Source organism: Musa acuminata, chromosome BXJ2-10 (assembly GCF_036884655.1).
Source record: "Musa acuminata AAA Group cultivar baxijiao chromosome BXJ2-10, Cavendish_Baxijiao_AAA, whole genome shotgun sequence".
In the NCBI taxonomy this organism is placed as follows: domain Eukaryota; kingdom Viridiplantae; phylum Streptophyta; class Magnoliopsida; order Zingiberales; family Musaceae; genus Musa; species Musa acuminata.
In genome coordinates this window covers 25,937,353-25,963,023 of record NC_088347.1, presented here as the reverse complement: position 1 = coordinate 25,963,023, position 25,671 = coordinate 25,937,353, and the positions used below count along the sequence as shown (strand labels likewise).

Below are 25,671 nucleotides of genomic sequence, written 5' to 3'. Positions count from 1 at the left end.
CCACAACAAAAGACATGATTGGATCATTCATAATGGGGTTTTATCCACCCAATGCGACCACATCACATGCAAAGAGCATGCTCTCTATTTTTCTATTCGTAAGATGCTCGTCTACAACTCCTCGATAATATTATTATTCTTTAGGTGGGCAGCATCAAATCATCACACGGTGCTAACTGAGCTCCGGCCTTTAAAGAAATAGTGCTAATTCCATCAACGTGTCAGATGATGATGGAGGCTAAGCGTGCTTTGGATGCTGCCTTATTGCATATGATCCCTCACGTCGGTAGTGGCAGAGTTAGGAGGCCTTAATTAGCTTTCCCATCTTGGTGGATTAAGAAATCATTATTTGTCCTTTTTTTTATTTGTAAATATAAAGGAATATATTTTGTTTAATATAATTTATATAATTGATACGTTTTATTATTTCTAGAACTAGAAGATGTGGAGTTATTTATTATTATTTTAGAATTTACTACGGAAAAAAGCTTCAAAGCGTATATTAATATATATTATTTTTAAAGGTGAAAAATTGGATGCATTTACGTACGATTATTAAATTCCAGAATAGTCCGCAGATAACGCCAAAACACAAAGCAAACCGACAAAGCACGAAAGAATACTTTCCCAAACCATTAAGAAAAGAAGAGGAGGAAGAAAACAAAATAATAATACTGCCACCAGAAACGTCACCACTTGGCTTCTCACAGAGAGAGCCACATCCTGGAGCCGTTAGTAAGTCCAATCATGAAACAGGTATATTAGTAGGGTAAGTCACGTGAGTAACGAAAGAATTGTTGTCCCAACGAAAGAAAGATCCACCTCGAACTCCTCCTTCCCTCCGTCGTTCTCTCTCAAAGTCCCAACGCCGCCGCCGCCGCCGCCGCCACCACTTATCTCCTCTCGTTGCTTTCCTTCGATTGCGTCCTTCACCATCATCGTCGTTGCCGTCTGGTTCTGTCGCGCAAGTAGCGGAAGGATTACGGCGAAGAGGAGAGAGCGATGAGGGAAGAAGTAGAGGTAGATGAAGAGCCCAAATGCTTCGCTCGCTGGGATTGGGAGGAGCAGCTCCCGTCGCCCCACGAGCTCATGCCCCTCTCCCAAGCTCTCATCACCCCTGATCTCGCCCTCGCCTTCGGAATCCCCTCTTCCTCCTCCGCTCCCACCACCGGCGCCGACCCGGCGCCGGACGATCTCCTCCGCGGCCCCCACTCCTCCGACCTCAACGGAGGCCGTGGGGAGGAGGAGCCGGCGAGGACGTTGAAGCGGCCGCGGCTGGTTTGGACGCCGCAGCTCCACAAGCGGTTCGTGGACGCCGTCGCCCACCTCGGCATCAATAACGCCGTCCCCAAGACCATCATGCAGCTCATGGGCGTCGACGGCCTCACCCGCGAGAACGTCGCCAGCCACCTCCAGAAGTACCGCCTCTACCTCAAGCGCATGCAGATGCATGGTCTCAACCCCTCCTCCCCCTCCTCGGCCCCACAACCTTTCCTGGGACGGATGCCGGTGGCCGCGCTACAGCACCACCAACAGAACACGGCGCCCGTGCAGCTGCAGCAGCAGCAGCAGCATCAGTACTACCATCAGACGCATTTGGGACATTTTCCGGGCAGTGGCCCGGGGTTCTTGACTCGAAACATGCAGCCGCCTCCGGTGACGCATCGGACGATGGGACTGGTGCCCGGAATGGGGTCGGCGCCAGTGTCACCGCATTCAACCGCCGCCGCTTATTTGAATACTTCGGAATGGAGCGGGATGGGAGAAGGTGGTGCAAGGAGGAAGGAGCTAACGCTCTTCCCTACAGGAGAGGACTGATCCTGGTATTCTCCTTCCCCATGGTTACTCTATTCACCATGTCCAGTCTAATGTCTCAGGGGAAGTACATGCATCTTCCCTGTTCTTTGATTTAGCAGACAGCTATCTTCTTGTTGTTCTTGTTGTTCTTGTTGTTGTCACTTCTGATCAGTAGTGTTAGAGTCAGTGGAGGAAGGGAGAAGAATGGCATCACATCTGGTAGTTTGCATTTGTTTCTCTGATTGTTTCATTTTGGTTGCCAAGTTTTGTTGCTCATGGCATTGTTTGTGATGAATCATGCATGAACACTATTACAACTCTGAGCATAGCTCTCTGCTCTTACAACCCTGCATTCTGCAGCAAGGTGCACACTGCACAATGACTAGTAACTCATTTTTGCACCATGTTTTTGCTGCTATTGGCATGGCTCTGTAGATGACTTCTATCTATTTACCTTTATATTTCAGAAGGCTGGTGTCCTGTCATAATGTTTTTTTGTGCAAATTGCATGACCTAGAAATTTTGTTATATTCAGGTAATGGTGATATTTTGCTCCAAAATTAGTAGTTTGATTAGAGGATGCTGGAGAAGATATCATGCTAACACTGATCCTGTTGCACATGAATAAATTCTAACTCCAAAGTCAATATGATCAGTTGACCATTGTTTGGGTTGCTTCTGATTATTATTTTTGAAAAATGAGCAACCATAAAATAAGATCTGTTCATACATATATATACTTTGGTGCAACTATGATGTTCAGCACTTTGTTGTATTGTTGGATTTATGCTCAGCTTATTTCTTATGGTTTTACCCATGCCCTTATAACCTCACAAGCATCAACCCAATATCATATTTCCATTCTTCCTTCCTAAAGCATGATTTCTTTCCTGAATATTCTGCTTCTTGTTTCCCATCTATTCTGATGACATCAGAACATATCCCTAGACAAACATCTAGTTTCTGGTTATTTTGATGTGGTTGAACACAATGCTATTGGTGCCTCAACATCAACCTCAGAACATGGCATTAAGTTGGGAAGCCTATGATTTGAGCATCAACAATTTGTTCATATCATCTACAGAATTTTTAGCTTTCAGCATTCCATGTTTGTAGTCACCAAAATTTGCCTGCTTACCTGCTACGTTAGAAAATCTTGCTTGTCTAGTTTCCAAGGAAATGAAAGAAAAAGGAGGGTTAACCTACCATGGGTAAAATCAGAAGAGAGAGAGACAATTAGGAATTGTGGTGATTGGTTGAATTCAAAGAGTACAAGGATTAACCTTTGTCAAGTACATAGCTATAACTATTCTTACAGATGACTCTTAAGGGACTGCTTCTTACTTCAGTGGACCAGTTAGGTGCAAAATATGATTGCTTGGTAAGTTCATTTGGAGCTGAGCTTGTTGGATTTTGAATCATCTGCTTTTGCAGTCCATGAAAGGCTTGTTTGGCTGGGAAAAAAACATCAACTTTGTGAAATGACCACATACATGTAAATGATAAGCAACAAAAACATAAGAAAGACCACATTCCTTTTTCTTCTGATGCTCCAGTTGGTCCACAAATGATCCATTTTGCAGGACTCATTCATCACTAATGTTTTCATTGTTGATCTTAAACCAAAATCATGAAAGATAGGGTATGTTCTCACTACAACAGTTTATGTGACAATTAGGAATTGGTAGGATGATGACTACTACCTCTTCCACATTCTGTCTGGTGTTGTTAATGGGCCTCCCACATCATGTCTGCTTATGAACTGTTGGTGTTCTTATAAAGAGAAGGCCCATTTGACATAGTTTATCTCCCTAAACTAGAGAGAGAGAGAGAGAGAGAGAGAGAGAGAGAGAGAGTTTTACATGCTTAGAAAAAGGAAAAGAGGTGGAAGATGCGGCTGTGAAGAGGAAGGAGGAAAGGTGGTGCGCCTGTCAAGGAATTAGATGCTCGACTTGTGGTGGAATCAGATGCCAACTTCCTTAATACAGATCTCAAAACAAGAGACTTGTGTCCAACATGCTAAGGATAATATATCTGTGGGAAAGACCATGATGATAGACTCCAGAAACCCTCAGAATACTGACTGTCCCTGCGGAGGCCAAGTCATGGCTGCTTCCCTTCTTTTAGTCCCTGCAATACTTGGTGTAGTCACAGTTCTGTGCATGAGCTCGAGAAAGCTGCAGCGGACTCCAAACAGTGCATGCTGGGGACAGGCCTACCATACCTTACCCTGCATCGACCAATTCTTTATTCCTCCTCCTCCTCCTTCTTCTTCGATTCGCCAAAAATACCGCTGACAAAGTGCCGGAAAAGCCTCTCCACCATATGCCCGCCGGTTTCCCATCACCCCCTGTCTCCGCTAGAAGTGGGAGAGGGGAGCATGGAAGACGAGGAGGAAGAGCCGAAAGCAACAGTGATGGTGGCTGCACTGTTCCTTTCACATTCCTCCTCCTCCGAGCCACCCAAGCTTTGCTTCTCCCTGTCAGCGTACGGCACTTGACTCCGTCTTCGGTGCATCGTTGACCCACCTTTCGAAAACATTACTCCTTTCAGAAGGATTTATTTCTGTTTAATTAGATTGATCATCAGACAATACCTAATTAATTTTATTTTTTTTATTGATTGATTTTGATTTTGATTTTGATTTCAATTTTGACTGATGGATTTTGGAATCAAATAAAACGATCACAATTATTTCTCTCTCTATCTACTTATCTACCTATCTATCTATCTATCTATCTATCTATCTATCTATCTATAGAGAAAGAAGAAGGAAAAGAGCATGCAGCACATGTTGAGGCAAAAGGAGGGTTGTCGCGTAGCTTACGGGACTCGCCCTCGTGACGCACCCACCACCATTCACACTTCAATTGATGTGGCCAGTTGATGCCTCCATCGGTATCACATCTAACCCCTCCCAACCCTCCCTCCCGTGATCTTTGTACCGTTCTATCCCTTTGTCAGCTCTCTCTCTCTCTCTCTCTCTCTCTCTCTCTCTCTCTCTCCTTACATCAAAATCACATCATATATATATATAATATTCTCATCATCAAATTGCTTTTCTTCTCCGTCATACCAAACTCTCTATTAGAGTCCTAACTAACCGTTTGTTGTCATGTGGCACACACCTTCTCGACATCGGTTGGCTCACTAAGATTTAGATTGGGAAACCTAAGTTGTAATTTTCTCATTTATGACATCGATGGAAATGTTGAAATGCAATCATTAGAAAAGATAAAAAATAAAATTGATATCATTTTTTTTATAAATATATCAAAGATGATAAAGAATCAGTTAGATATATCACATCAATTAAATATATATATATATATATATATATAATATTAGAAAATAAATATTAAACTCTTTACATGTTTTTATTGTTTAAAATGAATAAACACAAAGCGATTTTACAAGACAAACCCCTTAGCATAATCTATTATAGAAATGTGAAGAAGTGTTTTTCCCTTTAATATATTTTTATATTTAGGGACCGTCGATTTATCGATATAAAAAATGATGTAAGATGATTAGTATTATTGGTACTATAAATAAAGTCTAATATGCAAAAATTATCTAAAACTCTTTCCTTCCTATTATCACATTTATATCAATTATGTCTGACTTATCTATCTTCATTTCCACAAATATATATATATTTTCCTTGAACACAATAAATAAAATAAATCACATAACACTCCTTTGTTGGAGCATAGTCTTCTAATGTGGGACGGTGGGAGTGCACTCTAACTAATATATTTCCTTGTGCCAAAAGAACCTTAACGACAGCACAAGAAGCCAAAAAGAAGGTACAAATGGCTACACCTTTTCCTCTCCTCTCCTCTCCTCTTCATCTTCTTCCTCCCATCACACCCCACACTGACACCTTTCTTGTGTTGCACAACAGATGGGCTGTCCTCCGTGGCCAAACATACCACCACCATGTGGAGCTGCACTTTGTCCTCATCCCTCTTCGCTTCCACCCCCCCCTCTCCATCTGTCAACTTCAGCTTCCCTCTTCTTCTTGTCTGTTTCTGTGAGTGCCCCTAATGCTCCATCCGAGTTACTGTTCATGAAGTAGAAGGGCATCATCCAACAAATCGATCGTCAAACTTTGAGGTTTTATAATAAGAGAGTGGTCGAATCTGAATTATATTTAGAATGATATATATTATATCACTTGATTATGCGAAAATATCGATCATATTAAATTGCAACGTAATAAATCTTATAGCCAAGACTGAATATGATCTGATCATTCAGATCCCGAGTTGAAGAACGAGAGAAAAGTGGAAAGTGTATGTGACTCGCTGGATGGCAAATGTTGGGGAGCTCAGAAATCTTTCTTCCTCACACGATCATGGTTCTTCTGCTTGCATGGATACTACTGCACTCTTTCACCTCACTGTGGGGAAGTCAAACGAGATGATGATGCAAAAGGGCGGAAAAGACGAACGCTTTTCCACTTTACATTCTTCGAGGTCACGTTCAAATTTGTGTTTTGCTTTTTTTCGTTGACTTTTTTTTTTTCTGACCTCCACCGGTTGGCTCTCGTACGGTTGACTTTTGATGCTGGTGATCTGAGTTGACCCCGACAAAATCTATGCCAAGATACTCTCCCGGGTCCAAAATCTTCCATCTTTTGCTTGGTGCAGTGAGATCGCTCGATGGGAAATAACATAAACCACAGGAAGAAGAGAACTCTCTCTACTCTTTGCTTTCTATTTCTCACACTTTTCTTATGAGGATACACAAGAAAACAAGGATTTGGGTGCATGTCGTATGCGTCCAAAGATCAAAGCACTTGCCATCACTTGTCCATCTTCTAGTTTACATGCACATTTCTCCCTTGACATCATTCGTGGTAAGCAAACTGTTATCATCTTCTAATGTAGATATATACGAATCTAGGTCGGTTGGTATGCACCATGGAAGTCATCGTGGACTCCAACAACCCTTCGATTAATTACTTCACCATTGTTGACCAGCTTGTAAGACCACAATCATCTCCACCAAAGGCGAAGCACTCCAAACTTTACATCACTGTGTTTACTCTGACTCGGTGTTTTCCTTTTGACGACGTGATCCAACCATGGGTCGAAGAAGAGCGCACTTTTCCTTCCTGATCTCTCTCTCTCTCTCTTCGTGTGAAGACAAATGCAACGGGTGGTGAGGGAGAGGGACTCTGGTTGGGCACGTCAACACCGAGCCATTAAAGAAGGGAGAGAAGAAGACGATAAGGTGGGAGAGGGGGGGTTGCGTTCTTTTTGTCGTGGCAAACTCTTTGTCTCTTTCTCCTCGCTTTCTCTCTCTTCATTTATTATTGTGTTGTTCTCGCATTTGTCTTTGCGTAATTAATGGCATAAGATTGCCGACAGAGGTATTAAATTGTATGTTTAACTGTTAGATTCAAGTAGACATGCATATCACTAATTCAACTCGGCCAACTTTACATTGTCGTGTTGATGTTTGCAAAAGACAAAAGAAGGGTCAATATTACTTGCATCTATCTTTACTATTTTATTTATTGATATCGTATGTATCTACTTTTATAAATCGTATATCTATAATTACTTTTTTTTTTTCTTCCAAAGTCTCCCATTAGTATAGACCACAAGAATTATACTCGAGGAAAGATACAACGAACATATCATTTTCATATCTCATGATTAATTTAGTTAGGTGCTAAGAACATCATACTATATCTCTATTTGAAATGCATCACGTACTCTCTTGTCACCGATGATTCGAAATATAATTAACTCTTAGGTTGTTTTATAAAATGGACTGTATATTCTCTAACATAATTTTTCATTAGCTTTGATGAACTAGTCCAGTTAATTTATGTAAAAGAGGTATTCATCGAGAATACCTCATACTTAGTGTTGAATCGTGATATAAAATGAGATAGATTTAAAACAAATCTCGATTAGATCCAAATCATCTCCGTAACTCAAACAACTACAATCTACACCGACAAAAATAAAATTCATGATACAAATATATATATATTGTATGTCAAATATGTTTAGATGACAAGCTTTGGATTTGACATCTAATTAGATTGCATCTTATTGAAAGATAAAAGGAATCTATTACATGTCCACTAAATTAAGGATATAATTAGATAGAGAAGAAACTAAAATAAGATATTCTTATGGTGAAAAAAACTATTTGTAAGACTATTAGATCAAATCAGTGAAAGAAGGGGATGTCAATATCATTTCATTTTGATATAAAATAATGAATTGGTCCATCCCGATGAGTTAGTCTTCGTTAGGTGATTGCTAATTCATTCTACCAAGAATCTCGCGAACCACATGATCTCGATGTGTGAGTTTGATTTAGTCAAGAGGGGACGTTTGGGCACAAATTGAGATTGAAATTAAATACCCATTTGTTTTAAGAATACACATTGATAAGTAATTATTATATATACACACACATAGTAATGATATTGTTATGTTTACTACACCATTTCATCACATCAGTATCCATATCATCATTTGATTTGATATGACTTAATCCCCTCGCTATACATAAGACATCGTCTCAAGGTATGACTCTCTCTCTCTCTCTCTCTATTTACAATTATCAACATGTATCCAAATTATTGGCCCACTAATAATTAATCCTATTCAAAGATGCAATATGGTGGTCGATAAAGTATATTATTATTAGGTTTAATTGCATTTATAACCACCAAATTTGTGTTAGGTATATATATATATATATATATGGGGACATGATGCTCGCGTTGGACATAGGATGACATGCCGTTCTGACGTGGCGAACTTGTCGTACCACGTGGATACGTGGGTCGCATAACATCCCAGTTCATTTTTATTTTCCTCTGCCGCCCCACTTTGTCGTCTCCTGCGGCCGCGGTTCCGCCTTGCCGTTTCTCGCGACTTCCTCTCTCACGCTGTGTCTCTCCCTCACGGTTCCCTCTGTCTCTTTCTCCCTGTCCTCGGGTGCCCTCCTCTCGGGCTTCTTCTCCACAACTTCTCTTCTCCCTTGTCCCCCTCTTCCCTCCTCTTTCCATCGCCCTTCCTCTCCTTGGAGCAGTATCTTCTCGCTTGCGATCTCGAAAGGCGGCTCTTTTCGGCGGGATCGGGGGGGGTGGTGGTGCGGTGGAAGGAGAGCTCGTGGGGCACAGAAGCTGCGGGTTTGGTGGTGAGTCGTCGAGGGTTGGATCTCTCGAGCTCGGTTCACGGGGAAAAGAGGGAGCTTTCTCCGCTTCGGGTGGCTCTTTCACTCCGGTTCCTTCTCCTCCTTGTTCTCGCCATTCTGCGTCCGGGTGCGGTTTCGCGATGGCGGGAAGCAACGAGGTGAACTCCAACGAGTCCAAGGTACGGACCTCCTTTCGCCTTCCCTGCTTTGAATTTGGTCTTGAAATCATCTTCTTTCTCCAGATTTTGGGGTTTTATCTTGATTTCAGTGTTGTTAAAGGTGGCAGCTTTGAGTGATTGGAATCGTTTCTTCTCTTGCGTTAGGCTCTCTTCCCCTTTGTTCCCTTCTCTCTCTTCCTCCTCTCTGCGGTGGGTGTTTCTTTTGAGTTCTTGAATTCCAAAAGCGAAGTAATTTCGTGAATCATCGATGGCCACTAAAGGAATTGGGAAAAGTTGGAATCTTTCGTCATCATCCAAAGAGGAAAATAGCGAAAGCAAACAAAAACCACGTTGATTCTCGCTTGTTGTCTTCATCTTTGTCTTCGATGCTAATCAAACGAAACAAGAGACGCATTCATGGAAGCTCTCGAGAAATCCCACCTGGCTGTCATCGCAAAAAGATCCAATCTTGCTTCCATTTCGCGACCGACTCCTCCTGTAATCGAAGAAAAAGCCCTCATTCTCTTTCTTGATTTGAGCTTTTGGTGTTGTGATGCCTTACAGATGGTGGTTCCCCTGCACACCTGGGTCCTCATCTCCAACTTCAAGCTGGCCTACAACATGCTGCGCCGCCCTGACGGCACCTTCGACCGCCACCTCGCCGAATTCCTCGACCGCAAGGTCCCCGCCAATGCCTCTCCCGTCAATGGCGTCGTCTCCTTCGACGTCGTCATCGATCGCACCAACAACCTCCTCGCCCGCATCTACCGCCCCGCCCCTCCCAACCCCACCACGCCCCTTGCCGACCTCCACCGGCCTCCCTCCCCCGATCCCTTCCCCGTGATAATCTTCTTCCACGGCGGCAGCTTCGCCCACTCCTCGTCCAACACTGCCATCTACGACTCCCTCTGCCGCCGCTTCGTTTCCCTGTGCGGTGCCGTCGTCATCTCCGTCGACTACCGTCGATCACCGGAATACCGGTATCCCTGTGCCTATGACGACGGATGGGCCGCCCTCAAGTGGGCTTCCACCGAGCCATGGCTCCACAGCGGCAAGGATGCTAAACTTCGGGTGTTCCTCTGTGGTGACAGCTCCGGGGGGAACATCGCACACCATGTGGCAGTCAAGGCTGCAGAATCCGGGATCGAGGTGTCCGGGAACATCCTCCTCAACCCCATGTTCGGTGGTAATCACCGGACCGAGTCAGAGAAGAGATTGGATGGGAAGTACTTCGTCACGATTCAAGACAGGGATTGGTACTGGAAGGCTTATCTCCCCGAGGGAGCCGACAGAGACCACCCCGCTTGCAACCCCTTTGGCCCCAACGGCATGAAGCTCGAAGAGCTTCCTTTCACCAAAAGCCTCGTTATAGTGGCAGGTCTGGATCTTGTTCAGGACTGGCAATTGGCCTACACCGAGGGGTTGAAGAAGGCCGGCAAAGAGGTCAAGCTTGTCTACCGTGAACAGGCCACGATCGGGTTCTACTTGTTGCCGAACACCGACCATTTCTATGAAGTAATGGAGGAGATCAGGAACTTCGTTACTTGTAACTTAAAGCAACCTGCAAATATATGAAGCTCTACACTCTCACAGAAGCTACACATTTTTCTCAGATCTAGTTTAGTTCGATGGCATGTCAATGATTTGTTGCAGCTCGGGTAGCGTCTTGCTCGCTCGCTAGAACTCGAAGAATGATTCCGCGGCAAGAGCGGTATAGCTTGGCCTCCACTGAAACCTCTCAAAGCTGTTCATGAACATTGAATCAAAGGTGACTTTTCTTCATCTTTCTACTGATAAGAGTCTTTTGTTATTGCCTGATCCAGCTCCTCCTCATATTTGATGAGGTTGGAAGCTGGTGCTAACTCTATAGGTGACGCAGTCTATGGAAGAAGAACAACTGAATTGCCTTTCTTCCTTCTACTGGTGTGTGTGTGTGTGTGTGTTCAGTGGTATCCGTTGGACACCATATTGTACAGTGATTCAAGTTCAGGAAGAAGATGATGGAACACCTTCTTGTTGTGTATGGGGATGCATCGACAGGACTAGTTTCCTTCCTGGTCAACGTTGCGTGCCATGAATATTATGTTGGGTATAAGGATGGCCTGTGATTTCTTTCTTGACATTATTTTTATCTTTGGTGTCCTGATACAGTGGATTATTAATCTTATTGTGTGCACATAGTGAATGGATTCCATTATTATGAAGTGTACAGATACAAGGAACATTTCCCCATCACTGATACCTTCTCAGGTATCCATGGGAGACACTAGAAACGAGATGAAGCATGCGAATACATTGCATCACCCTATATATTAACCGACAGTCCATACCTCTCTCTATATGGATTATATCTACTCTTTCACTTCTCTTTGTTTGACTAGATTTGATAATTACACTTGAATTCTCTGAACTAAACTTATTTATATGAACTCTTTATTAGCTTAAGTATTGAAGAAATTTTATCAGATATGCTTATGATGTATAGTTTTGCATGATCTTTGGGCTCGGGAGAGAGTTTCCTATCAAGGGGACGAGAGACATGAAGGAGCATAAGGGTTTCGGTCATGATAACATTCGTATTGACTTTATAAAGTCAAATCGATGATCGATTTATTGACTTTCTACATTGTAATCGACTTTCTATTCTTCTTTTCTTGCCCTTTGTGATGTAACCATTGTCGTCAAGATTTAAGTTCTAGAACCAATAATGGTAATGTAACGTAATGTGATGATCATCATATCGGCATAGATCGATAGTTTAGGTTGGTAGACCTCAAATGTCTTCGTGTATTTTCTACATATTACACTTCCGCATGGGCGATTTAAATTAACATATCTCAATTCTCACATGTGTCTCTCACATTCAACGCTTGTTAAATGGGTAGAATAATTCGACACACCTGACATCCTAGTGCATCTCTTGGATTCGATACTTTCTACATAAGCAATTCAAGTTAACAAATCCTCAACACCCTCGAGCATCTCTCACATCAAATGCTCTTTTCGTTGGTAGTTTAAGTTAGTATACCTCGATGTCTCTCTTGTCTAACATTCCCTAATTGAGTAATTCAAGTTGTTACTCTGTGATATTCTTATGTTTGATGCTCTAATGTGTCTTTCATATTTGACATCTTGTGCATGGGTAATTTAATTTGGTATGTCTTTGATATCCTTTCATATCTCATACGATTGAAGTTCCCGAGTTGTTAAAGTTGACATGCCATCAATACCTTTGTGTGTGTCTATTTTTTTTTACATTTTCATAGCATGTCATAATTCTCTTGTATGTCTCTCGTGTTCAGTGCTCCTTACATGGGTTGTTCGGTGCTCCTTAATTTAAGTTGCTATATCTCAATATTCTCATGTGTCTCTTACATCTTTTGCTTTCTACGTAGGTAGTTTAAGTTGGCATGTGATGACACTCTTGCATATCTCCTACATTCGATGATCTTAAGATAGTTCAAGCCTACAAGCTTTTGTTTTCCTCATGCATATCTCGTGTCAGAATCTTGGCATGCCTCAATACTCTTATACAAGTCTCTAATGCACATTGCATGAGCAATTCAACACAACAAAACTCCCAATGCATATCTCGTGTCGTCGCATTTGATGCTTTCTACAAATGCAGTTTAAATTGATATGCCTTAAAGCCCTTGTGCATCTCATGCATATGATATTTTCTGCACCAATATATTTTATTAGCATGCCACAACATCTCTTGTGTCTCTGCATTTGATGGCATCAACAATTCAATTTGTCATGCCTCACATTTGGGGATATTTTAAAAACTTACAATGGATTGGTATTGGTTATGATACCCTCACATGCACCATCACATCTTGGAAACAATGTGTTATAGTTGACAAGCCTTGATGCCCTTATGTGTCTTTCACATCTAACTCTTCCAGCAAGCAAAGTTCTAGTTAACATAATTTGACACCATTGTATATTTTTAATGCTTAATACTTTCTACATAGTTAGTTAACATTGATATGCCCGTGGTACCCTCTTGTTGTATATATGGTGCTTCTTAGATGGTAATTCAAGTTGGCATGCTCCAACACCTTCGTGTGTCTTTTACATTCAATGCTCCCCCCTCAAATAGTTCAAGTTAGTACATCATCACGTTCTTATAATATCTCTTGCATTGCATGCTCCATGCATGTGTAATTCAAGTTAGCATGTCTCGATACTCGTGTTCAACACTTTTAAATAGATAACTTAACCCGGTATATACCCGATGCTCTCATGTTTCTCCCATAACCTAGACACTATGCACATATCTCTAACATCCGATACTCCTATACTCACAGTTAAAATAATACACCATTGACACTCTCCTGCATCTCCTTATATCTGACATATCCTATATTGATAGTTCAAATTGATATGCTCCAATACTCTATGTTTCTGTCACATTTGACACTCCAAGCTTAAGCATTTCAAGTTGGCACATTTCTATCTTTCACATGTCTTTATCATGTAATACTCCATACAACGTACATTTTAAATCGATATGCCTAAGCACCCTCGTGCATTCTTTATATGCTATATTTTCTATATATACAATGTAAGCCAATATGCTCTCAATGTCCTAATGCATCTTCATTGTTCTACCCTCGAGAAGTTTAAGATAGTATGTTCTAATACTCTCATGTCTCTCATATATTTTATCGTTTCTTATGATAATTCAAGTGAGTACACTGAGATACCCTCGTGTACGCCGTAAGAGTAACATTTTTGTAAAGATGGTTTAAGTTTATAAGCTTCCAATGCTCTCTCGTGTCTTTTTTCATGTTCGAACACCTCATAGTTCTGTGTGTTCTATTGCGTCTCGTGCATTCAAACACTTCCTAATCCAAGTCGACATGCTTTTGACATTGACACATCGCTACTTTTTCCTACGCCAACAATTCAACTCAGTGCACTCCTAATGTCCTCGTCACTCCTAATGTACACTGTCGATGTATATTCCTGACGTAATCGATCGGATCCGTTTCTTCTGTGCTTCTAGAAGATGCCTCGGTCGTTAACTTTCTCTCCTGTCTTAAATTCCGTCGCCGGTGCTCTCCGTCGTTCTTTACTCCGCCGCTAACCAGCGACCACTTTTTCTACCCGCTCCTTACCTACGATGAGGTGACTCTGGGACCCACTCATCGTACCCGTAGCGGCGCCGGTGCCGCGGCGGGTGACGCAGGGGAGAGGGACGGAAAATAACTCGAGGTTTATTATCATGTCCCAGTCCCGGGCCCGCATCGCCGCACGCACAGCGCGAATCAACCGCACACGAAACGTAGCGGGGCCCGCATCCACGTCCGACGTGGAACGCCATTACGCGAGCGACAGACCCGGTCCCGCGTCTCGGCCGACAGCCACCGCGGCAGGGCATTAGATCCGACGGATGTCTCCGTTCTGCCGCTTCTTTACAATGTGAATTGCATCAGATCCATCTCAGCCCCCGCGCCGTGTATCCATCCCTTGCCTAAAAACCATCGAAGAAACCCATCCGTCCTCGAGGCACGAAACGTTTGTTCCTTTCCTCCGTGGCCAGCTAGTAAGGGGGAAAGGGATTCGCTGCGACTCCCATGTTCACTCTCGGGTAAGTTCGCAACGGAGAGAATCATAGGTTTTGGAACAAGCGTTCCGATTAATTTCTTTGATCTTGATACAATCGACAAATATTTCATTCTTTTCGTGTTTGAAGATGTAGATACTGTGATAAACAATCTGATTCTATATAGATTTCTAGCTGACTTGTGCAGTTGCCTCCTTGTTGGTGTTATCTTTCAGGACTATCATCATCAAAAAGATCGAGGTTGAAATTGGAGCGAAAAAGGAGTCTGTTGGTGAATAGTTACAAGTCTATGCTGCAGAGGACCATCTCAAGATGGGTTATGGCATGAGCAGGCCGGATATGGACATCGACATGCATGATACTGCGCGGGGCGGGGATGCAGCTCGCTTGAGGAGAGGCCATGGTGAAACATTTGATGTGGACAATGAGATCTTTTATCTGACCCGGTTGAGATCCGAGCCTAGTGCACGGGTCCGGCAGGGCATCGATGGAAGGCGCACGGCGCCGATCTCGACGGTCAGGATGTTGTCAGGAAGAGAGGCTAATGTCTCTGGAAGGGGGAGGTTCTCCTCCGCCGATTGTTCTTATGTTCTTGGCCAGTATCTGCCTGTCAATGGCCCGTGGCCTGTAGACAGAATGGATAGCCGAGTATATGTTTCGCAGTTCTCGGAAGACGGTTCACTCTTTGTGGCTGCATTCCAGGTGTTTGCTGCAATTGCTCATTGATTCATTTTTAAACAGAATATGTTTTGCGTCCACCTTATCATTGCATGTTTCTCGAAATTTGACAGGGAAGTCGTATAAGAATCTACAATGTCGATAAGGGGTGGAAAGTGGAAAAGGATATCCGTGCCAGAAGCTTGAGATGGACAATAACTGATACATCCCTCTCCCCAGATCGACGATATCTTGTGAGTTCCTGGATCAGTCTTGGTAAAAGAGTGCTTCATCATTGAACTGTTTGTTCCTGGGGATACTTGATTCATGCTTTTGTTCCTGGAAAACTGATGGCCAACGGTAATTTTCAATAGATGAAGTTGTTGTTGGAAGTTTTTAAGGTTTAATCACTCTTAATTCTATCCTGCAAAGTGGGCAAAGCTTGCTTAGATAGTGGCAACTGTTGCAATGTTGGTAATGGAGTCTAAATGGGTCCTCTGGTATGGGACTGATTTAAGAACTGAATTTGTAAATAGGAATTTGTTGTCCTTATATACATTTAAGGTGAGGGATCATGAAGTGGCAGAGGCTTGTGAATTACAGTGTAGAGGTGCTATGAGTGCTCCAGTGATGCATGAGAGGTCCACCTAGTGATGAGCAGCCAACAGCAAGGTTTGTCGTGAGAATGTTGTGTGCACCTGATTGCTGAGAATGGTGTTAGAGAAAAAGAATTATATTTTCTTTTTGTAGTGTCTCGATTGGTGGTGGAAGTTTCTGTGGAGTAGGTAATCACTAAACCATGTTCAATTCTTTTGCAGTTCATTCCCGACAAAGGAATCTGACCCCACCCTATAATGCTCTAGTCAAAGTTAGCATGAGAGTAAACCCATCAAGGGTTTTATGTCTATTGTGATGGAAGTTAGGTTCATGATTAATTCTGTGGTTGCATTTGACCTCTGTAATATGTGATATGATCAAATGGTAAGGATTGAAGAAAGATAATGGTGGAACAGAGGAGTGAAAAACTTAATCATTCTTGATAAAGAATGAGATTGAGGAATTCATTAAGCCGGCCAAATAGAATCAACCAAGCCCCATCAAACAAAACAAACCATTCCTTTCCCTAGTGTTTGTTTCCTCTTAATTTGGAAGACATTCTCAGTCTGAATACTTGTAGATGTGATTCATAAGTACTTGATATAGGTGATTCTCATGGGGTTGTTCTTTTTTCTTTTTCTAGATAAAACAATCTCCAACTGACTAAGAAACATTTTTTCATGCATTTTGTAGTATGGCTATTCATATGTACAATCTGAAATTTTTCAATGTTTACATTCACAACAGTCTGTTGATTCTGTTTAGTTGTAGATGCATGGAAGTAACTATAGTGAATTAGATCATTTAATTTGAAGGAAATTATAATCATTCTACATTCTGTTTTCTTTAACTTTCATAAAGTTGCAGTTTCAGAGATTTGCTAGTTTTTATTTTTACAAGCTAGCCTACATCATTCACAAATGAAAAAATAGCAACCCACAGTATCCGAAGTTCTCAACTACATGGGGTTGGCTGCATGGATCATTTCCCATTGTTGAGCTCTATTTGGGAATATCACTACGAAGACTCAGAGTGGTCAAATCTCATTTTGTTCTTCCTAATAAAGTTTTTTTAGATGACAGCCAACACGAAGCTTTGTTTGATCGTATAAGCTTGGACCTTGAGCAATATCACTGACAGTAGATGGCTAAATCAGAATAAAAACGTGTTTCGTAAATTTACTTAAAACTTTTGGGCTATATATGAGAAATAGTACTTAATAATTATAGTCTTGCAAAACATGTCATGTAAATCAAGAGCGGACTGTTTTTTAGCTGTTGGTCTACCTATTTGTCATATGATTACTAACTTTGCAGTATAATTTCAGGAATGATTCACCCTATTAGACTTAATTATACTATCAGAACACAAAATAAACTTGTAAATTGCTATTTATTGCTTTGGGTGCTTTAAGGTATCTTTTCAGTAGACTAAGTCTTTTTAAACTTTTTTGGATAACCTAATATGTACAACTGTATATGCTTTTTTTTTGTGTTTCTTTTTTATATTTTGCTCTGGTTCTACAATATCCGATAAAGAATTTGTTTTATAAGCTCTGGTCCTTACATTTTGCAGGTCTATGCCAGTATGACGCCTATTGTTCATATTGTTAATATGGGAACCGCTGCAACAGAATCACATGCTAATATTACAGTATGCTTCATGATTCACAAATGCCCATATAACTTTTTTGGGTCTACAAAAAGTGTAGTTTTTTTATTTAGAATTGCTATCACCTTTTTCTATATTGCTCTGAGTTCAACTGTTGTTACTTAATAGATAGAAATGTATTATGCAAGTACTATTATTCACATCTTCATTTGCATTGAACATGAAATCCATCCTATCACTACACCTCATGTCACTCTAGAAAAATAGAAATGTTTTTTTCTTTACTGAGAGAATTTTGCTTTGGTATACCTTATTAAAGATAATGACCATAGTGGGTAGATATATGCACAATTTCTTATTGCTCAATTTTGGGGCTTCAAATATAATGATGCATTCAATAGTTGCGGTTTTTGCAAGAGCACAACTGGGTAATATTCTACCTTAAACAGAAGAAGGTTGACACGATATACCTCTATTTTAGGCTGGTCTTATTTCAAGAAATAAGGGCAGTATTGACAACTGGAAAATATAAAACTCTCTTTTGTTCCAAACATCTCAATGTTCTTTTATCTGATTTAAGAGGTTAAGCAATAATTTCATTTTAGCTCCTATAATTGGCTCAAGCCTAAAGCTTCTGATGCTTAATACAGCCATGCCTGTATTCTACTATCCAAAGATTTCAGATTTAGTCAGTCTAAAGGGTGTTCTACTACTTAAAAATCTTTAAATGAAATGGTCTTTTTTATATATTTCTCCCATGTCAGTGATAATTTGGCACCGATCAACTTTCAAAGTTGATCAGTAGAGAGATCTGAAGATACATGGTTTCATATTTCTTGCTTACCTGCTTGACAGAGGCCTGGTTATATCAAAGTAAGAGTTAAACAGTCAGTTTCTTCAATAATATGCATCACCATATTTGACATATCTGATTAACTTTAGAGTGCACACAACTCTTACACTTTAGAGGGATCTGAACATCCAAAAGGTCTTCTATATAAACTATTGTTGGTGTTATTCGGCTTTTGGGACTTTGGGTTTAAATTAGTTAAAAGGTTTTGCCTTTGTTTGCCATATGTTGACAAAAGTCAAAACACTTAAGATAATCATTTTCAAAAATATCACAGGACTCAATTGACATTAGTTAACAAGTAAGTTGCTTGTGAAAGTATCCATTATCAGGTACCCAATTAAACTAGTGGTGCGCACCAGAGTAAGACCTCCATTAATCTTCAAAAATTTTCTGGAAGAGTCCACAGTGTATTACCAGGTTTTATAGAGTTGCAAATTCTTAGGAAAAAAGTAACCATGTTATCTTCTTATAAGAGCATAATTGGTACATAGAGATGTGTTACCCTTACACAAAAGTAAAATGTTCTTTTTGTTTATTGGATCACACCAATTTACCCTCCAGATAATATCTTTCCGTTGTTCAATCTCATTACAATTACGTTCTTGTGTTTGGATGTTTCAGATAATATTTTCATTAGGTTACTGAATCCTTACAGATTGATTATTCTACATCCTGATACATATAGTTTCTTTTTAATAATGTCATGCAGGAAATCCATGAAGGATTAGACTTCTCTATGCATGAGGATGTGGAAAGCATTTTTGGCATATTTTCTATAAAATTTTCATCTGATGGTCGGGAGCTTGTTGCTGGCAGCAGTGACCATTCGATATATGTTTATGACCTTGAAGCAAACAAACTAAAATCACGTTTTCCCGCTCATTCGGTACGAGTTTGTTTTGTTCCTGGAGAAAGTAATTGTAGCGTTGTAGGTACACATTTATGTCCACTCTTACACATCACGACAATTGTGCATGCATATTTGGTGCAAATAATGTCTGGCCACATGCAGAAAACTGGATGTAGATGGGCGTGTCTCCTGTATAATTTATAGGTTTCAGTTCGATAGCTGACATACTTAGCAAACTGAAACATAGAAGAATGTATTTAATTGGAAAACAGTAAGACTGAGAGCTGATATACCTTCTTTTATGTATGAGCTATGCTATTCTACGATGTATAATGAATTCATTTATGTATGAGCTATACCTTCTTTTATGTATGAGCTGATATACCTTCTATTTTTTCCATATATATATCCAGTTTGATGTGAACACAGTGGCGTTTGCTGATGAAACTGGGAATGTCATATACTCCGGAAGTGATGATAACCTTTGCAAGGTGCTTTCTGGTTCTTCACTACTGTGTTCTCCATTTCTAAGCATAATCATACTTCCCCTTTCAAATAGTGTCAGCATTGTGGAAATGCTCAGAGATGTTTCATTTGACAAAATCTTCTGTCTGTATCTTGGAGACCTGGAACAATGTAGTAAATTTGGTCATTTGTAAACTTGAATAATTAAACTTAAAACTCTTTTGAAGCATTAGGTTCTACTGGCTAAGATGTTCAGATGCGTAAGCTGCAGCATCAGGCAGATATTCTAAATGTGAGGGCAGGACATAAGAATATAAGGGCAGGGCAGGAGATAAGTCACTACTTCATTACCCATCAACTTCTATTGAGTTACAAAGCATACAAGGATCTGATAGTGGCAGTCAATTCACAATTCTCTGAAATGTATATTGGATCAAGGCCTTTTGTGCACAAAGCAGTACGCCTATTCCAAATATGCCTCATACACACTCTCAACCTTGGGATTTTAATGAGCCATGATGGTTGAATGTATCTTGTACTTTCCTCATTCCTATCAATTCTTCAGATTCTTGGGCGATTTGGGATATGCCATGCTTGTGATTGTGGGCAGCTTCTAAAAAGAGGTTCTATTGCTAGTAATCCATCCAAACCTAGTAGCTCATTACACAATAAAGAGTACATGTGGTAATTATTTATTGTTGACATTGGCATTTTAAATGTATTCCAGTTATGTGCTGTTATCTAAAACCATGCAGCTAGTATGATTTAACAAAATTTGATATCTTAGCATGGTTTTAAATATTATTTTGTCAAGCTATTTTTATGAAAAAATCATTTAGTGCTAAAACAACAGGAGATCATTTCCCTTTGCAATCTTTGGTAATTTTTATCATTTGTATGGGCTGATAAACATACAGTAAGCATATAGGTTGATTGTTGGAGGTCAATTTAATCAATTTTGCAGATCCCACTATGTCGGTTACCACATGCATAGATGGTTTACCTTTTCGTTTGCAAGCCAAGATGGTTTAGATACAAGGTGCTGTGAATTAGTTGGGCATGGGAACCCCATAAGTGAATATTGGACTCTGTATGTGTCGTTATGAGAATGTCAGGTATTATCTTGTTGGGGATTATGACACCTCCATATGATCATATCCAAGGAGATGATGAAGAGTCAGATGAATTTTGGACCAAGGATTCTAATTTTAAATAATACCGCCCGTCAACAGACTGGTACGTAGATCGTCCACTACTGGACGGTACCGTCGATTGGGGTTGTTTCCGCCCCATTACCATCCTAAATCGGTCGGTGACGGTCGATTTCGACTGTCGTCGCCCGTTATCGGGTGGTATTAGCCAAGGGAGAAGAAGAGGGAGAAGAAAAGGGAGAACCTAGAGATCCGGCATTGCTCTCCATCAATGATCCTGATTTGTCGCCGCCCTCCCTCACAGGACATCACAGATGAGATGTTGCCTCCTTTTTGTCTGAGGCGACAAGACCTTGGCGTCGTCGGTGACTTTTCCTTATCTGCGTGGGGAGAAGAAACCTCGGCGACATCGCGGGGAGAAGAAACTGAGTGTTGTCGAGGCGACGTTTATTCTCCCCGCGCGGGCAGAAAAAACGAGGCAACGACGTCGCCTCGTCGCCCTTTTTTGCACGGGGAGAAGGAAACCTTGGTTTCTTCTCCCCACGTGGGTAGAAAAACGAGGCGACGTCGCAATTTCTTTTCTTTTTACTTTTATATATATATATATATATATATATATATATACAAGGTCCGCAATACCGTACCGGAATTTTGACCTGGGCTCGGTACCGGTACGGTACGGTATACCGAGCGGTACACCCAGGTGTATCGAGCGGTATACTCGGGCGTGCCAAGCTACAGTGTTGCTACAGTGTCGGACTGGTAATAGGCGGTCCGTGTACCGGAAGCCTGTCGGACTGGTACGTACCGCCCGTACCGGGCGGTACAGATCGGTACTGCAGACCATATATATATATATATATATATATATATATATATATAACGTACCAGATTCTCCAGTACGGTACGAAATTACGAACTTTGTTTTGGACAATACCTAGGATAGGACAACTAGAATATTCTTCACATATCCTCAAATGATTTTTTTTCTCCCAAAAAGATATGATGTCCTTGAGTAGCAAGTTTCCAGATGTATTTTTCTACCAAAAAGCCATGATTTCCTTGACTAGCAAGTTCTCCAGTTTTGTATATTTTATAACTACTCTTGCTCATGTTCTTATCCTGAAACATTCATGATTCAGCATATCAAGAATTATAGTATCATTCCTGTTTCCAGTCTTTATTTTAGGTGAATTAAAATAAATTTATTTAGTATTTAAATTGATCTGTACCTTGGATAAGTTTGTTCAATCACAAAATTCAATAAATAAGAATGTGCACAATTGTCAGGTCTGGGACAGGCGTTGCTTTGTCACAGAAAGACAAGCTGCTGGAGTTTTGACTGGCCATTTAGAAGGAATTACTTTCATCGATAGCCATGGAGATGGTCGGTATTTTATTTCAAATAGTAAAGATCAAACTATCAAGCTGTGGGACATCCGAAAAATGTCTTCTGGTACAAATTGGTATGTGTTAGTTCCTATTCAACTTTACTTTTCTTTTTTCACAGGTCGCAAATTTGTAGATAAAATGCATAGCAGTGTGTGTTGGATTTTAGACTACTAATTTAAGAGGCAAGTTAACTGTCTCTTGTCTACATCTTAGGCACCCCAAATTAGACAAATAGAAGCAATCATTGTAACACATCATGAGTGTGCCAGGTTCTAGGTGTAAATAAAAACTTGAATGCTATCTGATCTCAACCATTTGATGATCACTTCAAATTATCCAATAGAACTTCATCCCAGTAAAACTGGCAAAAGTTTAAATGGGCATTTTATGAATTAATTATGCTAGAAGAGTTAAGAGAAAATGATGTATGTTTGTAATCTGGCCATGCAGTGAAATATATGGTAGCCAACTACTGTAATGCAATGCTGTTCTTGGTTTATGTTTATTCTAACTTATTTCTGATACAAGAGTACTGAAAATTTCAAAATAATCAAATTCCACAAAAAATGTCACCGAATATTAATTATCAAGGCAAGGCATTAATGCACACTTCCAATTTTTTGAGACTAAATCTGTAAACATATTTTAATGAATAAATTAAGCTCAGATTTCCCCAAGGTACTAGTGTTATTAGCTCTCCTAAAATAGCTTCTTCTGCTGGTGGTAACATAAGAAAGAGAACAGAAAATAGAACAGCATGCATGATGTGCATACAACATTAATTTGTCATAACTAATGAGTTGTTAAAAATTTGACTATTAGGATCCTGAAAAATGAGAAGTTATATGGGGAATTGGCTTTTAACTGTATCAGTAAAAAAATACTATGATATACAGAAAAGCTCTAATTTTCAAAATCAATGAATTCAAATTTGCTATTATGCGAAATAAGCCTGTCATTTTTGTGCTCTGTGGATCATAGTCCTTATACCACGTTTCAGCTAAAGGACCAACAATAGAGTTGCAGCAAGGATATGCATATCATTATCATGTTTTTCTTTTCAAATGCATGGACATGTGGACGAAAGTCGTATTGCTTGAACTTTCATAAGTCATAGTAGCTGAACATGGATGCCGTACACAGCTGTGCTTGAGTCAAGATACATGAGTAATAAGTCTGACCTGTACAGATTGAATTTCTTGTTTTGTGAAGTTACTCTTCTGATTCCATTGCCACAACTCACTCATGCAGTCCAAAGACGAGAACTTCTGGTTGGGATTACAGATACTCACAGTATCCACCTCAGAATAAACATCTAAAACATCCAAATGATATGTCAGTAGCTGCATACAGAGGCCATTCAGTTTTACGTACTCTAATACGCTGTTATTTTTCCCCCTCAAAGAGGTAATGTCAAGAGTATGTTTCTTTCTGTCATTTTAACTTTTCTGTTTTTAGTGGAGTAAGCATTTTAATTTGGTATTCTTAAAATAATTAAATTTTTTAATAATTCTCATATTCGTTCTTTAAATCACTCACATTTACTTCTCTCTTTTTTCAGCACTGGCCAAAAGTACATTTATACTGGATCTCATGACACTTGCGTCTACATATATGATGTGGTATGTCAAAGCTTTTTCTTGTCTGTCACTGTTTTAACCATGTTTTGCTGCATCTGCATTATAAATTAAAGATCAAAGAATAGTGTTTTTTTGGAAAGAGTAAGTGGCGCAGGCGGGATTCGAGCCTAGGAACTTGCGATAAATTATTAGGATCTTTACTAGCCAAGCTAGCTGATACCTTCGTCAAAAAATAATTTCCCATGACTTTGTCTAATTGCAGTTTAGCAGTATAATATAAATTCTTGCATACTACAGTATCATATTTGTCTCTTTTTTGTCCTTCGAGTGTTCACGTCATCTTTGGCAGTAACCTTAGAAAGCAAAGATTCTCATTGAGGAGTTTGAGTCTGGAAAGCTATCTGATATGTGGTCACAATCCTGACTAAGGTCACCTTAACCAACTTAGAATTGCTATTCGTTCATTTTAAAGCAAATTGCTGAACCTTCACAACATATTGGGCATCCTGAATATTGTAGATTTATGAAAAAAAACTGGAATCAGACTAATTGAGTGTTTCAGGTGAGTGGAGATCATGTTGCACGACTGCAGTGCCATCAGTTGACTGTAAGAGACTGCAGCTGGCACCCCTACTACCCTTTGCTCGTCAGCTCTTCTTGGGATGGCCAGATTACTCGATGGGAATTCCCAGGGAATGATGCAGTCCATGCCACCAATAACAAGATCAGAGGAGGATCCATCGAAGACCAAATGTTCCGTGTCATGTATCTCTGAGGAGCATAAAATTTCATAGCTCAGAATCAACTCTTACCAGGAGGCAAAACCACTTTTATCACTCGCCAACTAGAATCTGAAGGCAAAATCTACCACTCAAGTCCTAAGAATGCAACAAGCCCATGACAAGTATGGTCTCCCATAACCACCTTTACCTTTCATACCATATATATCATGAGGCTTATGCACATATTAGCCACATAACATAGAATCATCACATGTAATTTGTCAAGTAAATTAAAAATGTAAAATGGAAGCGTTTGCATGTTTGGTGCGCCGTCTTGTGTGTTCTTATGTAAAAACGAGATGCTTGTACTCATCCATTCAAAAGATGCAATAATCCAGGTGGGTCATTCAAGATAAATGACTGCATTTTGCATGAGAACCAAGTGTTTCTATCTTCAGTGCATATCGAATGGTGTTCTCGGATACAATGTCAAGTAATTTTGTGTACCATTTTTACATGCAATAATCCCAGTATTGTCAGTTTTGTCATGAGGAGGTGTTAACTATACAGTTCATTCTATCTGTGAATGGATGAATTCAACCAGAATCATGTCAACCAAAGAAAAAGAGTGCAGATAGAGATGATTCGTTCTCCATAACATGCAAAGTGCAGATAAAGTGGGCATCCACCTCCTCTCATTTGGTATGGTTTAATGGTACCTAAATAAACATCGAGCTTATGCTAACCAAATTATGATAAGTCCGTCAAGGCATTTGTAATGATGGAATGAATCAAAATCTCATCCACAAGAAACCCTAATTTCTTAAGTGAATCTAATCATCCCCAATATCTTATTATCTCTCTTTGGGTAGTGCCTTAGAGATTAGAACAAATCGTTGCATGGTGTTTGTTTATGAGAAGCTTCAGTAAAAGATAATAAAGAAAGAACAAGTGGGAGCCAGAAGTGTTCCATTGTGGTCATTGGCTTATATGTGAAGGGTAATAATGAATGTAAAGAAAGAGGAAGGAAGCTTCTTCATGGCTGAAACTTCAGCTGTCCTGGAGTCCATGGATTAGGTTGATGAGAGGT

At 40.3% G+C, this 25,671-nt stretch overlaps 3 protein-coding genes across 3 annotated transcripts; all 3 read left to right on the top strand.

Moving 5' to 3' along the window:
- Window positions 1-813: 813 nt before the first annotated feature.
- Window positions 814-2,034, top strand: LOC135625455 (transcription factor MYBC1-like). The gene has a single exon (XM_065130307.1). It carries the CDS (start codon window positions 1,003-1,005, stop codon window positions 1,816-1,818), a length of 816 nt encoding a protein of 271 aa, XP_064986379.1. The 5' UTR covers window positions 814-1,002; the 3' UTR covers window positions 1,819-2,034.
- A 6,620-nt stretch (window positions 2,035-8,654) lies between these two features.
- On the top strand, window positions 8,655-11,304 carry LOC135624720 (gibberellin receptor GID1C-like). Its single transcript, XM_065128618.1, has 2 exons — window positions 8,655-9,149; window positions 9,693-11,304. Exons 1-2 carry the CDS (start codon window positions 9,111-9,113, stop codon window positions 10,701-10,703), a joined length of 1,050 nt encoding a protein of 349 aa, XP_064984690.1. The 5' UTR covers window positions 8,655-9,110; the 3' UTR covers window positions 10,704-11,304.
- Window positions 11,305-14,584: 3,280 nt separating this feature from the next.
- Window positions 14,585-25,013, top strand: LOC135624719 (LEC14B protein-like). The gene is made up of 10 exons (XM_065128617.1): window positions 14,585-14,727; window positions 14,919-15,405; window positions 15,495-15,614; window positions 17,533-17,610; window positions 19,131-19,307; window positions 19,685-19,762; window positions 22,178-22,353; window positions 23,531-23,686; window positions 23,841-23,901; window positions 24,422-25,013. The coding sequence occupies exons 2-10, from the start codon at window positions 15,016-15,018 to the stop codon at window positions 24,632-24,634; spliced, it is 1,449 nt and encodes a 482-aa protein (XP_064984689.1). The 5' UTR covers window positions 14,585-14,727; window positions 14,919-15,015; the 3' UTR covers window positions 24,635-25,013.
- The last annotated feature ends 658 nt before the right edge of the window (window positions 25,014-25,671 follow it).

Bases quoted from the DNA above. Each gene is read 5' to 3' on its own strand.
- LOC135624720 (XM_065128618.1), top strand. From the start codon at position 9,111: ATGGCGGGAAGCAACGAGGTGAACTCCAACGAGTCCAAG. The intron at 9,150-9,692 runs GTACGGACCTCC...GATGCCTTACAG, and splicing joins TGAACTCCAACGAGTCCAAG to ATGGTGGTTCCCCTGCACAC.
- LOC135625455 (XM_065130307.1), top strand. From the start codon at position 1,003: ATGAGGGAAGAAGTAGAGGTAGATGAAGAGCCCAAATGCTTCGCTCGC.
- LOC135624719 (XM_065128617.1), top strand. From the start codon at position 15,016: ATGGGTTATGGCATGAGCAGGCCGGATATGGACATCGACATGCATGAT. The intron at 15,406-15,494 runs GTGTTTGCTGCA...GAAATTTGACAG, and splicing joins TCTTTGTGGCTGCATTCCAG to GGAAGTCGTATAAGAATCTA. The intron at 19,308-19,684 runs GTACGAGTTTGT...ATATATATCCAG, and splicing joins CACGTTTTCCCGCTCATTCG to TTTGATGTGAACACAGTGGC.